General features: G+C 40.9%; 2 protein-coding genes across 5 annotated transcripts in view; one reads left to right on the forward strand and one right to left on the reverse strand.

The window, feature by feature from the left end:
• Positions 1-9,616, reverse strand: part of LOC109487132 (actin-related protein 2/3 complex subunit 1A-like) — an 11,407-nt gene extending 1,791 nt beyond the window's left edge. Inside the window, exons 1-10 of one of the 4 annotated variants that reach the window (XM_019791105.1) lie at positions 9,488-9,616; positions 8,336-8,456; positions 6,496-6,581; positions 5,871-5,882; positions 4,516-4,581; positions 3,626-3,731; positions 2,704-2,821; positions 1,972-2,031; positions 1,133-1,239; positions 482-660 (exon numbers count right to left, since the gene is read on the reverse strand). In XM_019791105.1, the coding sequence (XP_019646664.1) occupies positions 482-660; positions 1,133-1,239; positions 1,972-2,031; positions 2,704-2,821; positions 3,626-3,731; positions 4,516-4,581; positions 5,871-5,882; positions 6,496-6,581; positions 8,336-8,408 (807 nt within the window). In that variant the 5' untranslated portion in view covers positions 8,409-8,456; positions 9,488-9,616. Of the gene's footprint in view, positions 1-481; positions 661-1,132; positions 1,240-1,971; positions 2,032-2,703; positions 2,822-3,625; positions 3,732-4,515; positions 4,582-5,870; positions 5,883-6,495; positions 6,582-8,335; positions 8,457-9,299; positions 9,346-9,487 lie in introns of those variants that run through there. The other 3 variants (XM_019791113.1, XM_019791121.1, XM_019791126.1) reach the window with 3 other exon arrangements.
• Positions 9,617-9,843: 227 nt separating this feature from the next.
• LOC109486808 (3-mercaptopyruvate sulfurtransferase-like) lies at positions 9,844-15,545 on the forward strand. Its single transcript, XM_019790711.1, has 7 exons — positions 9,844-9,898; positions 11,908-12,120; positions 12,584-12,704; positions 13,451-13,584; positions 14,117-14,267; positions 14,752-14,868; positions 15,316-15,545. Exons 2-7 carry the CDS (start codon positions 11,938-11,940, stop codon positions 15,492-15,494), a joined length of 885 nt encoding a protein of 294 aa, XP_019646270.1. The 5' UTR covers positions 9,844-9,898; positions 11,908-11,937; the 3' UTR covers positions 15,495-15,545.
• The last annotated feature ends 603 nt before the right edge of the window (positions 15,546-16,148 follow it).

The following is a 16,148-nucleotide window of genomic DNA, read 5'->3' on the forward strand; positions in this document are numbered from 1 at the left end:
AACCAGACTGTCTGTCACCATGGTAACTGATGTTGGGTTACATAATGTTTCAGTGTTTGGAACAGAAGAAGAAACAGAGCAAAAACAATAATATGTTTTCCTTTAGTAAACATAACTTGGCTCAGGCATAAACTATATCAGGCCTAGGAAAACAAATGTTGTAATTCCTGTTTCAGTCCTGAAAAAAAAAAGGCTGGAAGATAGGGGTTATCTTTTTTTCTTTCTTTTTTTAGACTTTGGAGATTTCTAGTGATCCATTTGTAAAAAGTACAATTTGATAAAGTAAAACTTACATGAGGACATTTTCATTTTCAATGTCGGAAAACCGATGTACTCTTCAATATACTGACCCAGTCAACTCACTGGGCCAGTCTATTGAAAAAGACCAGAGTGACTGTCTGAAAACTTTAGGAGAGAACACTTCTTTGGAACAAAAGTTTTAACTTTAAACACAGTTTACAACATGTGCATGGAAACTTACTGCGACCACAATGCTGTTGTTGGTGACCCAGGTACAGGACAGGAAGGGGAGGAACTCAGTCGTGTTGGAGGTATGGACCATGCCATTGGCTGAGTCCACCACAGACAGACTGCTGTCATGGCCAACCCAGCACAGCTTCTCTCCAGACTGACTGAAGCACACTGAGTGCACCCAGCCACCTATTGAAGAAAACAGCATAGAATGGAATAAGTATAGAACTAGAAAGGTAACATAACCCAAATGCATAATGTTCTCATTCACATGGTCCAGCCTAACAAACTACTGCTCTGTTTATTCTTGTTCAACAACATACATTTATATGGTGACATGAATCCAACTCAGTCCTGCCACTTGCTACATAATGTAATCCAACACCACAGGGTGTCTGCTACAGCAGTTACCATGGTGACAGCCATCTGGTACAGGTCATTGACCTTTTTTGATTGGAGAAGAAGACACTGAGCAAAAACAATACGTTTTTTTTGGTAAACATAATTATTGAAGAATAGAATAGAAGACTTATAGATTATAATTGTAGTGTCTTCAATGTTTTATTATGTTTCTTAATGACTGGTATTGGTCTAAAAGTCAACACAATTCAGTACTGTACTGCCATTTTGATTTTGATAAAGCTTGAAGTTTGAAACTCACCTGTATTGTTGGAGAACTCAGCCATGAGGTGACCAAATGGCATCTTAGTGCCCCAGGTGGTGGGGCCGGGCTTGCTCTCCATCTCCTTCACATAGGCTGAGAACACCCTGGGGAAGGAAGACATTTCAGTTTGTGCTAGACCCAGTGTTGTAATGTAAGAAAGGCGTAGTAAGCCATTCTAACGTACTACTAAGGAGAGGTGTAAAACGTTAGCCGTTCGACCCTGCCGAAAGTGACACTAGTGTCCATACTCGACATCCAAACGGCAACGTTAAGATGTAGTATCTTAGACCAAACTCTTAGAATAAAACAAGTTCTTTTGAGTTGAAGTCTTATTGTGCAGACGTCTTTTTTGGTACTCCTGTCTTTCCTTTCTACTTTTACCTCCGCCATACTACCTCAGGGCTATAGCCAGCTCAAATAAACCCCAGGTTTATAGTCGGAACGGGGGGTCCAAGCTCTGTTGGGACTTTTTGTATTTTCAAGCCTTTGAAAAATGCAATTTCCCACATTTTTAGAGGCAAGTCATGGGGTTGAGAGAGGTTGTCGGTGATCCTTTGGCTGTTATTATATTTTAACCAAGATTGGGTCTAGTTTGTCTGTCAAGGATGGCAGATTGACTCAAAATTTTTCCGTCAAAGTTCCGGCAAGTGACTGAAAAATGGGCACTGGCTAGAGCCCTGCATATGCTGCAAATGAAAGACAGTTGAAACACGACCACATTTGAAGCCTAGTTAGGATCAGAGCGTTTTTTTTTACTTTGTAGTCATCTGTCACCTTACAACTGTGCCTAAGTCAACAAGTATGCCTTCCAAGTTTGTACTTGACTCAAGTCTTACCTTGCCTTGAAGTCGGATGACCCAGCAGCCAGAAGGATGTTGTTGGGGTGCCAATCCAGACTGTAGGGAACAAAATTCACAATGCAGTCAGTCTGTTTCACTTCTAATGCATCTAGTATTCAGTGTCATCATGCACATCAGAACTGACCCACCACAATCTGTATTTAAATTTTCATGAAAGTTCATCTGTACTGTTATTTTATAATTACATGTTTAAATTTGAAATTCTTGATCCAGCACAAGAGACTGTTCTCACCTAGAGTTTTTTCTCTGGTCTTCCTCAACAGACAGGCCAGAGAAGCCACGCGACACATGTTTATTGAAGAAGACCAGGGTGACTGGTCGAAAGCTTTACACGAGAGATCAATCTCTTGTGTTGGATTAAAAGTTTTCACTATTAATCTACATTTGGTGTTGTTGAAGACAGCATTAACTGTCTGTGATGTTTTGCCACTTCCACTGAAGCAAATCACCATTTCTTCCTCCAAACATGTACACTACCTCTTAGGAGGAAGTTCCACTCCTAAAGCTTCTTTCCTAGAACAACATAACTATGGAACAAGCTACCACGTGCTTGTTTCCCATATGGGTATAACCTTAAACTTTTCAAGTCAACAAACATCTGTCCTCACTGTCGGTACAGTAACCCAAAACATTTGAGTGGCTCCCATGAGCCTTGTTTTGCCGTGAACATGATGTAAATGAAGAATAGAAAAAAAGAACTCCACTCACCATGTGATAGTGGATCTGATTGGCTTCTTGATGTGCTTGCTGACCCACCAGTTGTTCTCCCGCTCAAAGTAGCAGACCGAGATGAGGCGGGACCCGCTCCCAACCGCAAACTTGTCCTCTGTACAGACAAACACTTGTTAGTTAGTGTTTCACCTCTTAATGAGCCATCATGTATATGTATGCATGCCAAAATTATTTACTTCTCCTCCTTGAGACCCCGGTAAGGCGGTAACCCATGTTTTAGCCAAGAAGCATTATTGCGATCATGCCATAACGAGCTTGTATAATCCAGTAAGTGCTAGGACAAGAGTCAGGGGGGCTACAGTGATCAAACAGTTGTGGCGAAATCATTTTACTAGTGACAGCTTAAGTTGCTAAAATTAAATGACCTTTAACAAATCAAGACTCAGTTCAAAGTAAGAGAAATTTTGCCACAGTTTAAAAAAAACAAAACACTTCCAACAACAGGGTGGGGTCGTGTGGCGTAGCGGTAGCTCAGACCCAAAAGGTTCCCAGGTTCGAATCCCGATGTCACTGATCTTGTGCCCTTGGGAAATGCACTTTACTCAGGTGTAAATGAGTACCTAACTTTGGTTAGGGACGTCCCTCGGATAGGACGTTAAATGGAGGTCCCGTGTTTGGGAGAGCCACACCCCACGCACGTTAAAGATTCCACCACACTTATAGAAAAGAGTAGGGGACCTTCCCAATGTGAGTGGTTCAAACCTTACAGTCTGGTCTCAGGTTTGATATCTTAAAGAGGTGATAGTCACCTGTTATGTCAATCCTTCCTCAAATGTGGTAAATCTTTATAAATAAACATAAACAAAAATGAACATCCACTTGCTCCACTGATGAGTATAGAAATGATTTAATGAAATGACGAATCACATGGATGCGGTACTGTGGGGATAAAACGGACCTTTGGGTGACCACTTGACGCAGGTAGCAGCACGGTTGATGCGCAGGATAACCAGGGTCGGGCGCCAGGAGCCGTCCTGGATCACCCACACATAAGCATTCCGGTCCTGGAACACAACACAACACAACATTCTAACACTACCGGTCATGGTTCACACTGTACCTGTACATGTCTACATGCAGAAATGAGGTCTAGTGGATACATAAATTGCTTTGTTTAAAGGCATCCAATGCAATGTCATGGCGGCAAAACTGGAGATATTCTGAAAGAGGCAATATATCTGATATTGAGTAATTGACACATACTGCCCCACATACAATGTAAGCCATCTGAATCAGTATTTTATACTTTGGGCATTTAAAACTGCAGAAACAAGCTTCAAGATGAGTCCTTTCTTTTCTGTGTGGTACCCTTAAAATCAGCCCAGGGTCCTTTCAGTAACCGTTTTTCATCAGAATTTTGGGCATTTTTGCTACATGAATATACATTGCTAAATGAATATACATTGGGGGAGTGTTGTTTCAACTCAGTATGTAGATAAGTGACTAGAATATTGGCTTTGAAGAATCTGGTTTCCAGGCCCTAAAAACTGCATTAGATGCCTTTAACATAATACATACATGTACTACTGAACTGAATTTCTATATACTGGTATTGGTAATGCTTTTCTTCTTAAGAAGGGCTGTTTATTTATGATTTTACACTTCACATCCACCAAATGTCATTGACTCTGACAATAACAACCTAAAACTTTCTAGCACTAGACACTCCAATGCTATGCTTAAGTTGAATAAGGCTAGAACAAGGTAGAAAAGAATGAAATGTTCCCTGTAATTGAGATGTTGTATACATCTTAACTTTGTTTTTCTTGACAAAGAAACAATACTCACAGCACCACATGTCACAATCCGGTTGGATTCCGGGGCCCAGTCAATGCCGGTCACACACTGGCCGTGCTATGGAGAAAAAACAATCATGAACATTACATGCATGCTCATATTATTCAAGATATATTCACGTCAGGAATGGTTAGTACAATGTAATTATATCTATCTAGCAACACTCTCAGTCGGTCTACTTTCAGCTAACATTGATAACAAGATACCTTTCAACCTTTTTATTAATGGAAGGTCATCCAAACAAAAATAGTAATGACCATCAGTAGTTGACCCTTAAGATTAAAGGCACACCAAACAATATATTGACCAGTATGACCACTCTACTTGGTTTTGATGGATGCCAATTAGCGTGCCATCTCTGGTATCTTTTGAGCTATGCATAAAAACTTGTTTGAATTTCAAATGTCTAAACAACTGCAATACACATGCAAGACAGAGATAGTTGTCTTTAAATTTTGTGGTATTGCACATTAAGTCAACTGTTCAGTGTAATTTCTTGGCTGATTATAGCACCAAAATGTTTGAGTATTCAACATAAAAAAACTGTAATCCAACATGGCATCAGATGAAAAGCCTGCATACAAGTTGATTTTCTTCATTGAAAACTGATAGTGCATGTATCAAAATGTACATTTGTACTTGGATAAAATACCTGCATTCTCAACTTAAATGCTGAAATGCTTTTAACAGTCAGCAAATATCATGAGTTCTAAATAACCTAAGTAAGCCAAAAAGCTCACACTTTTATGCATGTCAGTTAGTAACACTGCAAAATGTTAGTGCAAACTCTTTTTTATAATGGCATTTCCGTCAATGGTGTTAGCAATTTTAGCAATCATATCTAGTAAAAGAGGTAATGAGAGAAAGGAAGAAAGAACACCAACATATAGTTACCACTAAAAGAAAGGTTATCAAAAAACCAAGGGATGCAACACTCTACAGGGCTCGAAATTCATTTTTGGGAATAGGTGCACTGGTGCACCCAACCTAAAAAATTAGGTGCACAAAATTTTGTTTGGGTGCACCAAATAAAACAGAACCTAATTACAGATCTTGCTGCCCCTCTTCTGAGCTTGAATATGAAATGGGAGCTAACTAATCTTAAAAAAGTATTACAACAAAGATTTTATTATTCTTCTGACACTTAGATGCCAAGAATATCCTGCATACTATTATACATTTGATATGTACAAAAATATTTGGGTCCACCAGTGTACCTACAGAAAAAAATTGGGTGCACAGTTCCAATTTTGGGTGCACTGAGGTGCACATGCACCCAGTATTTCGAGCCCTGCTCTACAAACACACCCTGTAGCGAGCCAAGAGAAGAGAAATTTGTGACTTACGGCATTGTTGTGCTGACCAAAACCACAGTGTGTGTGCAGAGAGGACAAAGAAAAGACAGGAAAGGAACAACGAGGAATGAGACGGAGGCGTAGGGACGTCACGGGGAGTGACAGAAGGTTTAAGACGAGAGGGAAAAGTTACCAGGAACAAAAAGAGACAACAAAATGAATTCTTGTAACACCTACACACACATACTTTAGATAAACTATTTTGTTGCAAAAACCCTTGAGAACAGTTGTAAAAATCTGCTTATCGATCAGACTTTAAAACAATCCTTATAATCTCCTGTATACACCTATTGAAAACTTGATTGATAAAAATCTGAGATATTCTGGCAGATAATTTCACATAGGTCTGTAAAAAATGATTTATTGAAGTAAACTTAGTATATAAAAGGTCTGGTCAAAGAACAGACACCTAGCAAATGTCATCAATGCAGTTTTATATGTACATGTACATTGTATATACTATTATTATCATAGTGAACACAGTAGTAGCAATGTTGATTACTGTATGGTTCAACTTGTCAAGACTTAATTTTTTTTAAAACTGAAGACAAATGTTTAATACCTGATACTACATTAAATTTAGTATTTGATAACTACATGTAGATGTTATCCTTACCTCCTTTAGCTCATGGATTTTCTCCCAGCTCTTTCCACGTAAGGCATAGATGTGGACTTCGCTGTTGTTGGGGGACAAAGCCACCTCTATAACAATAACATACAGGGGATTGAAGTATCAGTTATCTGCTCAAGTATTCCACATACAAAAAGGTATACTAGTTAGTATATGTATACTGTAAGTCTCTTTAGATTCGCGGGGCCTAAAGTTCGCGGTTTCGGGAAAATGGACAGTCCGCGGTATTTCTAAATTCGCGATTTCTCCTTGGCTATTGTTCAAAGAAAAATTTGTAAAGTGTATATTTAAAATAATAAAAGTTCGTGTTCCGGCATTTATATCCTAAAACGCGGCGCAAAAATGTGTTTCGTGCACCGCGCGAGACTGCCGGCGGTGTAGCTGACGATCGATCTGACGCACGTGTAAACAATTTTCTTTGTTCGGAAATAAGCGCTAAAACGCTATTTTCCACGACTACACATCGATACTCTAGTGAAGAAATGCATAATCGAAAGAATCTTTCGGGAAAATATATATTACTAAGAATATTTATGTCGTCTTCGGCGAGATTTTGAACCCGGAAGTATGCAAAGGTCGCCTTCGGTTTTGTAGCGGCCCACGGTAGTGCCGCAGTATCGCGATTCGGTGTCTCATAATATTATAATTTTTTGACATCAGTAAAACTTAAAAAAATGTTGGTACTCAACATACGTACATTTGCTAAGAATAGAGTTGATTTGCAGTGATTTGTGTTTGTTGCGTGTGTTTGTGTTTCGCTTACCGACGTGAATGCATGTGGGGAGGTGGGCACACTTACGCAAAACATATTCGCGGGGAAATAGATTCGCGGTACAGAGGTCCCCGCAAATTCCGCGAATCTAAATATACCGCGGAAATTTGTAGACTTACAGTATATCATGCATTTTCCTTCAGTTCTTGATGTTAAGTCACAGTAAGTAATTTTTGTGGATGACATCAGCATGCGCATGAATTTTCGCCTGATTTAGAGAAAAAAAAAAGAAATTTTGTTGCCTTCTGACAGTGGTCAACATGCTGAAAATGGGCAAAGTGGACAAGGTACTAGATATCAAACAAGGCACTAGATATCAAAATTTGAAAATGTAGGAATCTTGTTTTTTTGGGCCCACCTTGTTTTTTTTTCCCTAAATCGCATTAGATCTGAAGTCTGCGGAGGATGTCATCCATAAAATTTACTTGCTGTGGCCTTAGTACTGAAAACATTGTGTTGAGATGGCATGCAAATTTACCTGTTCCATTCTGTAGATATACAAACTTATAGATATATAACTTAGATCTACTTGACTTTGTTTGATTTTTTTTTTGAACGATTTTATTCTTCAAAGCTCTTAAGTCATATACATAAGATACATGATCATACAATGTAAATATAAATATACGTATTTAGCAACAGTTATAATCATTGATAACAAAGTGTGTTTCATTTTTCCAGAAATTGTCTGAGTATAGATACTTGCTAGTGAACATCATATACATATCATACATGAAAATACTGATAATGTAACTGAAAATCAAATATAAGTTTGACACAAATTCATAAAAGTTAGGAATACATCATCTTTCTTTCTATAATCATCTTTCCATTTTAACCAAGAAATAAATATTGCGTATTTAGCAACAGTTATGATTTTTGCACTACTACTTTTCACCAGTAACACTTCTTGATCATTAATAACAATGTGTGTTTCATTTTCTATCCTACTCCAGAAGTTGTCTAATCTATGACACTCCAAAAACATATGTTGATAATTTTCAAGTTTGTTGCACAATTCACAGTAAGGACTTGACTTTGTTTGATACGTACGTGTGCGATCCTTGTTGAAGGCAGCACAGGTGACAGGGCCGTACCCAAAGCTGTGCTGCTGAGGCAGTGACATCCTTGTTCAACAGTCACACTGCTTCTTGTAAATCTGTTACAATAAATACTGAAACAACACAAACAGAAATGGCTATTTATTACTAATACTTTTTACTTTTACACAATTCCTAAGAATAAGATTAGGCCACACCAATTTAATTTCTTGGTTAACGGATTCGCCGCTTCATTTTTTTCTGATTTGCAAATAAAAATAAAAATCCAGAATCAACTGCAAAATGCTCATATTTTGCCCTGAACAGTTGAAAACAGACCTTTTCATCCTAGTTGTTACAGTTATTCCATCTTTCAATGCAATGGTATCATTAAAAGTTCAAAATTCATTGTTTAAATTTTGAACCAGCCTGGTGTGTTGAGTTCATGGTTCCTATCGTACCATTTTGGGGCATAATAGGATGCCTAGGCCTGTTTTTATTTTTTTTCGCCCGCCCGCTCCATTATTTTTCTAGAAAAATCCGTTAACCAAGAAATTAAATTGGTGTGGCCTTAGAGTCGAATAATAAAATGGGTTTGTTACCTATTGTAGGAATCACAACTTCTGTTTCTATTAGTGTCGATGCTTCTTGACATGTAATTTACATATAAGTTAGCTCACCACGCCTATAAACATTTAATAAATTCAATTACACAGGACATAACGAAAACATAGGGCGGGGCATTTTTGTTGTGCACAACAGAAAGTGAGCCACAAGGCTTCCATATACTGTGTGAAATTCTTCTAGAAAATCGGTAAAATAGCCAAGTCAAAAATTATTACAGGATCTAGGAGAGACAGGAACTGAGCTGAGGAAGCTATGCAGGACAGTCGTGTATTTTTATCAGCATTTTAGGCGATTTTCTCTGCAGCTACGATGCTCTTACCTACTTCTACACTCTATCATCTACCTCTTACCTCGATATCGTCGAGAAATTCTTCTGGAAAATCGGTAAAATAATTTAGCCAAATCAACTTTTTTTTCCGGAAAGACAGGAACAGAGGAAGCCTGGCAGGACAAATTTGTCATGTTTTTATCGATTTTTCAGTATTTTCGGAGCTACGATGCTCTTACCTACTTCTACACTCTATCATCTACCTCTTACCTCGATATCGTCGAGAAATTCTTATGGAAAATCGGTAAAATCAGCCAAGATCCGTGGACTCTGGACAGTCTACACGAACCCCGGAGAGCAGGAAATTTCAGGAGGAAGTGGGTGAGTTCACTTCCGGTTAGGTACCCATTATGCCTCAATTATGGACTGTTTCATTATTTGGAGGGGGGATAACGGAAACAATGAAAGAAACGTGAAGCTGTGTCTGCATCAAAATGCCTGCTATTGACTGCTCATATAAAAATGAGTACTTGTGAAGTAGCTATTAAATGCAAGTTACAGTTTAATCTGCCCACTTTACCTTCCGGACACCCCTCTTAAAGTGTAACATTCCGCTTAAGGTGACCCTAACCTAAAGCGGTTGCCAGAGAAAACAGGGGCTAGTACAGGTGTCTTCGCCAGGTAGGGTCTTGCATGTACCGTTTCATATCCTCGCTGGTGTTTTTGGCTCCACGCTGGTATGACATATGAGCATTGTGTCTTTACTGCGATAGTGTGAATGGTCTAAAAGCGTTTGATAGAACTCTGTGTACGGCTAGCGCGTTTCTTAGTAGTACATGTATTTCTTAAGGTTTAACTCTTAACGTTATATATAATAGTTGACCCGTGCTAGAGACCGGTGCTTTTGTGATGTGTGTCTACGTGCGATGTCTTCACTCTTCAATGTCACCGCATCGGTGTCTGTGGCTCAATTCCCGCCTCGTTGTTGTCAAATATTCAAAATTTCACATTTGCCCGTAGGTCTATTTCCATTTTGGTACGAGCTGTACGTGACCCTTGTAGGTGTGACAATTAAAATCGCTTCTAGTCTTAAGAAGGTAACCGTTACTTTTTTTAGCCAGTGTAACGATAAATGGGGCTTAATATTACTCTTCACAAACATCGTATAAACACTGTTCAGTGTCTCCAACTTATGATACGTGTAACGTTAACTGTTCCCTTTCAATCTTCGATATTCTAAGCACCGCATCCCGGAAATGGCAAATACAATATTCTTCTCTTTTAGACTTCAATGCTCAGTAACATGCGGATTAATAGAGTATGAACTGTTCACACTATCTCAGTGATAGAAGTTGATCCATGAAAACGGGTTTCAATGTTGACAGACAATAATTCTCGTGATTCTACAACTTACGTTCTTTTACACGCCCAGCAGTGTAAAAAAAAGGATCTATTTGAAAGTTTATTTTCCTGTCATTACAATTTCCGCACGGTTTCTACTAAGGATTTTTCTCAACCTTCCCACGGCCACTACTTTTCACAGTTCCCCCGTGTTCATTCTTTCATATCACGTCTGCATCTCAGCATGTAAATCACTTCAAAGCTTAGCATTAGCTGCAACCATTTGCACAAAAACTCTGGTAATCTCATCCTAGCCTTAAGGCAACCACTTTTATCCTTCCACAATGTTGTTTTGTCGCCCGTCCATGGCAACGAAGGTAGTAATTTCTGCCGGTGACCCATAATGGCTTACTTCTCAAGGATTCTGTACAGAAAATATAATCTTAGTACAGTAGTTCTTACCTTAGTAATCTTCTCTGTGTATCTTTGAGGCAGGTAACCAAGGTTAAAGAAACAATTGGCCAACTGTTCATCTTGAAAGTAGTATCATATTTTACATCCACTGTAACTAAGTCCTACGAACTATTAAAGTGGTATGGCATCTGTATCTGATTAACTAGCGGAATAAGTCAAAGCTTGTTTAAGATACAATTTGACCGAAATGTAAACTTGAATGTAGGTATTACTTACAGGCTCGAGGATTAACTTGGGAGTCGGACTTGTTCCGAAATTTGCTCACATAAAGTCATCAGATTTGGCAAAAGACGGTGTAACGGTGGGGTTCAAGCACGACTAACCTGGCAGTCCAACGGGTCCGGACCTTTTGGCCTAGCGGTTAGCGTTCGTAAGCTGGCTGCCCGGGTTCGGCGCGGGTTCGATTCCCGGTGTTCCGGGTAGACTGTATTAATCGCCTATTATTGTTTTTTTTAATAGATTACTGTACTACTCGCCTATTATTGGTTCTCGTCTCTTGTTTCAATGACACAATATGTTTTCTTCCTGTCATATTCACTTATAGTATTACTCCGTAAAGGAGGTATCCCTCCTGCAGGAGTATTGTGGTCAGTTGGTTTTACGCGTTTGCAAGTAAAAAAACTCACGGTTCCCTTTGTTTTATCGGTATGTAATTTGATACGATGTACGTCGTCTGCAGGCATAGACCGTGATGATGCCCGTACTTGTATTTTTACCGTAGCTGTTTTCGTGGTTAATGTAATATTTCAGCTGTAATATTTCACATTTCATGGTTAATGTAATATTTCAGCTGTAATATTTGCCCTACATTTGATAGACTTTTGGAACTGGCCTAATGTTAACGTCCCTATATTGGTACTTTTGTACACACCCAGTGGCCAAGCTGAAATACACAGTAGCGAAAGATGGCGACGGTGCCGACCCTAGTGAATGTGACGTGGCTGGCGGAACGGCTGGCGTCCCCGTCCCTGTCATCCAGGGCCATCCGCGTGCTGGACTGCTCCTGGTACCTGCCCAAGCAGAAGCGCGACCAGCGGGGAGAGTACAAACTGCAGCACATCCCCGGCGCACTCTTCTTCGATCAAGAGGTCTGGATGAAAATATTTCTTTGTACTAGTCATTATCAGTTGTCAAGACTTAGGCGAGTAATTAGTTGCTGACTTTTTATGCGTATTGTGAAGAGGACTATATTATACCAATTTGATGCCATGCGTCTTAGGCCTTGTTCACACCTTACCGCCTGAATCGCGATTCCGGGGTAACTCGCATTCCTCACATCTGGTCCACGTGCCATACGTTCCTTTCAAATCGTGCCCGATCACGATCAGCCTGAATTACATCCATTGTTGTTTCATGAAAACATCGAGGCGCTTTCAATGCGATTTGGAGCGTCCAGATGGGGCCACTTGAATCCGGCTTCGGTGGAAATTTGATCGAAACCGCTTAGAGCGACTTGGTGTGAACGGGGTCTTAATCAACTCCAATGACGAACGATTAGAAATCCGGTTAAAGATTATATTCTAACCGTTACCGTATATATATTTAATACAGGAATGCTGTGACAAGGCCAGTCCGTACGAAAACATGCTGCCGTCTGCAGAAGACTTCGAAAGTTACGTGGGCAGTCTAGGCGTGGACAACAACACACACGTCGTCGTGTATGACGGCTCAGGTCTGTAGTTAAAACATAGATAGCTACAACACCGTTTTTCTTTTATTTCACACTTTTGTGGCAGTGTGATATATCGAAAACAATAATGTATGCATAAACAAACTTATTGATGATTAAAGATTGAGATCAATAGGCTGCCACAATTTTATGCAGTAAGTTTAAGTTTCAACACAAAGAATTGGACTTACCGGAAAATTTTCGACTATACAACTCCAGTCTTTGTCAGGGAGTGAGCAATCCATCGCTCCCGTGACGTCACGTTATGCAAATGACACACGTGACTAGGTGAGCATTGGATCGTAACTTGCAGAAAGTCTGTGTCGCCCCCCGTCTTTGTTGAGGAAAAGTTGTAGAGCCCGTTTTTAATTGGGGTATATAACAAAACAAAATAGGAGGAAAACTAGACAGGAGGGACAAGAGTTTTTACTGTGGTAACTTTATTAAGACATAGACAAAGGTTGTAGTGCCCGGGTGTAGATGGCCTCTGTAATCCTCGTGCAAAAAAATATTTACGGATTTGTAAATAAAGGAAGCGTAAAGATATGAAATATGTTTACGTCGTGTTCAAGCACAAAGGTGAAAGGTGACGTAAAGGCGGAGTTTGCCTTTCAGCAGTCTTTACGAAGTCGTAAAGTCTACTGAAATATTTTCTCAACTTAAATACTTCTTTACATATTGCGGAAAGTTTGCTTAAATGTCTGTTTTCGTGCTGTGAGTGCCACAATTTAATTTGTTTTCCTCCGCAGACATGGGTCTGTTCTCGGCCCAGCGTGTGTGGTGGATGTTCCGCGTGTTCGGCCATCCTCTGGTGTCCGTGCTGAACGGCGGGCTGACCAAGTGGCGCGCGGAGGGGCGGGGCGTGTCCAACGAGATTCCCAAGGTTTGTACAGAAAAGGTTGCTGCTGTCACCAAGGATTGAGGTGTTCAAAAACTCATTTTTTCCTAGAACTATCGTAGAGACTGGAACTCGCTGCCACCACGTACGTACAGTGGGGGCATCCTCACTAGATAACTATAAACATTTTAGGTCAAAGGCTAGGTGTAACAAGGCTAGGTGTAACAAGTCGTTTGTGTAATAAAGCCAACTGTCTTATAAACGCCAAGGGGCGGTTATTCTAATATCTAAGCAAATCCTATGGTGGTAAAAGACAGTATAAAATTGGCCAGGCAGTATCCATTTGGCCAGAGAGCCACCCAAGGACCCTCTTTGGCCAATGGATACAGCCTGGCCAATTTGATCTGCCTGGAGATTACGGTTATACCGGCTGTATATACCGAGATACAGATGCCAAAGCTGTCTTCCGAGTAGCTAGACACATTCGATTGGGTGACCACGTACGCTGGAGAAAAGCACAGTGTACTAGTTTGAAATAACAAACGATGAATTCCTTGTTCCTATCATCACTACCTAGGTCGATAAAGCTACATTCAAGGCCACCTACACGCCGGCCCTGGTGCGCGACTTTGACTTCATGACGACTAACCTGGCCGACAAGACCGCGCAGGTGGTGGACGCCCGGCCGCCCGGCAGGTTCAACGGGACGGAACCGGAACCAAGGGCAGGTCGGTACTTTCATAGCCTCCTTCGCAGACTCGTAGGGCGCCGCGTTATTTTTGTTTCGCTGTGAGCGACGGAAGTTACGCCGCGGAGGGACAATTTTGCTGTTGTTGGGCAGCGAAACCATCTCTCCCCGGCAAAACTCTCTCGGCGGCAAAATCGTCCCTCCGCGGCATAACTCTCGTCGTTCACCGAAACAAAATCAACTCCGCGTTCTACAAGTCTGCAAAGGACGCTAGTACTTTCATGTCTTGTGTGTGTTCCGGACATGTGAATACCGCATTATCTGAAGAAAACAGCCGACATACACCCAATACACAAAAAATGTGGTTTCCAGTGGCCTCTGGCAAATGCATACTGCCTGGATACTGGATACCCGGCTACCGAAAGATGTGCTTGGAGATTAGTGATCCTTAGTGTAGGTTTATGTGATCGATGCTCTACATTTCCCCTTCTTGAAAACCTTATAACTTTTCTCTCTCTCTATAGACTGTGAACCTGGCCACATCCCCAACAGCCTCAACATGCCGTTCGGTAAGATCCTGGATCCTGAGAGTAAAACCGTCAAACCTCCGGACAAACTTCGGGAAGTCTTCGCGGCTGTAGGTATGTATGAATATGCTCTAAGCCCCTCCAAGCTTCGCTGTCGAGGTAGCAAAAGCGACATAAAAAATTGCAAAATTGCAACAAAAAAAAAAACACTTTTGCCTAGGGTAAAGTGACTTTTGCATCGGTTTGGTCGCTGAAATGAAACCACATTTTAAACGTAACCGCCCCAACTTTTGTACATTTATTTCACATTTAATACATGCCTGGTGGTGACGGATTCTAGCCTGGGTACCATCCTGGTTAGTTTACGTCTGCTCCCACAGTCGCTACAGATCAACCGGCTAGACGGATTCAAGAGAAATAACTTATAGTAACGTCACCACTGAACATGAAATAATATAATACACGAGATAAAAATATAAAAAGGGGAACGTCCGATATACAGAAACAGAATTAGACAATTAAGATGATCATGATGTCACACCAACCTTGCCGCCTCACTAGGTGCAGACCTGTCGGGCCCGCTGGTAGCGACTTGCGGTTCGGGCATGACGGCCTGCGGGCTGGTCCTGGCCGCCTACCTGTGCGGGAAGGAAGACGTCCCGGTGTTCGACGGTGCTTGGGTCGAGTGGTTCAAACGTGCCAAGCCAGAGAACATCATCTCAGAGGCTAAAAAGGAATGACGGAGCCTCCAGATTCGGTAGTCAGCCGATAATCATGTTTAAAGTTAAAACTTTTGATCCAACACAATAAAGTTCTCTCACCTAGAGCTTTAGACCAGTCATTCTGGTCTTCCTCAGTAGACTGACCCAGTGAGTCTTGTCACGTGGCTTCTTTGAAGTGTGACGTCAACACTGGGTCAAAGGTGTCTGGTAGACGATGTCGGCCCCCATCGCGGTTGAGTGAAGGGTGGTGGGCCACACTGGGTCAGTCTACTGAGGAAGACCAGAGTTACTAGTTGAAAGCTCTAGGCGAGAGAACTTTATTGTATTCGATCAAAAGTTTTAACTTTAAACATGTAACTAGCAACACAGATGATAGCCGATGATCGTGTTGAAGTGAGCCTTTTTGGCCATCAATGTTGCCAAACTAGAGTCGTCTATATTTTTCTGATAGTTGTCACACTGTGTTTTATATAACCAGGAATGTAGCCTCCACCAGACTACCAACGCGGGTTCCAAAAAAAAAGCCAATATACATAGGGAGAATAATTGACTAGGGAGTTTAGTCAGCGTAAAGTTCATTTATTTGCCCGCGCAGAGGGGAAAATTAACCCTCTCCTGGCCAACTTTTTTCCATTTTTTACCGAATTCTATCTAGGATCCGTACCCCCGCAG

This window comes from Branchiostoma belcheri, unplaced genomic scaffold (assembly GCF_001625305.1).
Source record: "Branchiostoma belcheri isolate BF01 breed outbred unplaced genomic scaffold, Haploidv18h27 scaffold110, whole genome shotgun sequence".
NCBI lineage: Eukaryota > Metazoa > Chordata > Leptocardii > Amphioxiformes > Branchiostomatidae > Branchiostoma > Branchiostoma belcheri.

What these genes read in the sequence shown, in the direction of transcription:
- LOC109486808 (XM_019790711.1), top strand. Translation starts at nt 11,938, where the DNA reads ATGGCGACGGTGCCGACCCTAGTGAATGTGACGTGGCTGGCGGAACGG. An exon ending in CACTCTTCTTCGATCAAGAG is followed by an intron (nt 12,121 to 12,583) that starts GTCTGGATGAAA and finishes TATTTAATACAG; the next exon opens with GAATGCTGTGACAAGGCCAG. An exon ending in GGAAGTCTTCGCGGCTGTAG is followed by an intron (nt 14,869 to 15,315) that starts GTATGTATGAAT and finishes CCGCCTCACTAG; the next exon opens with GTGCAGACCTGTCGGGCCCG.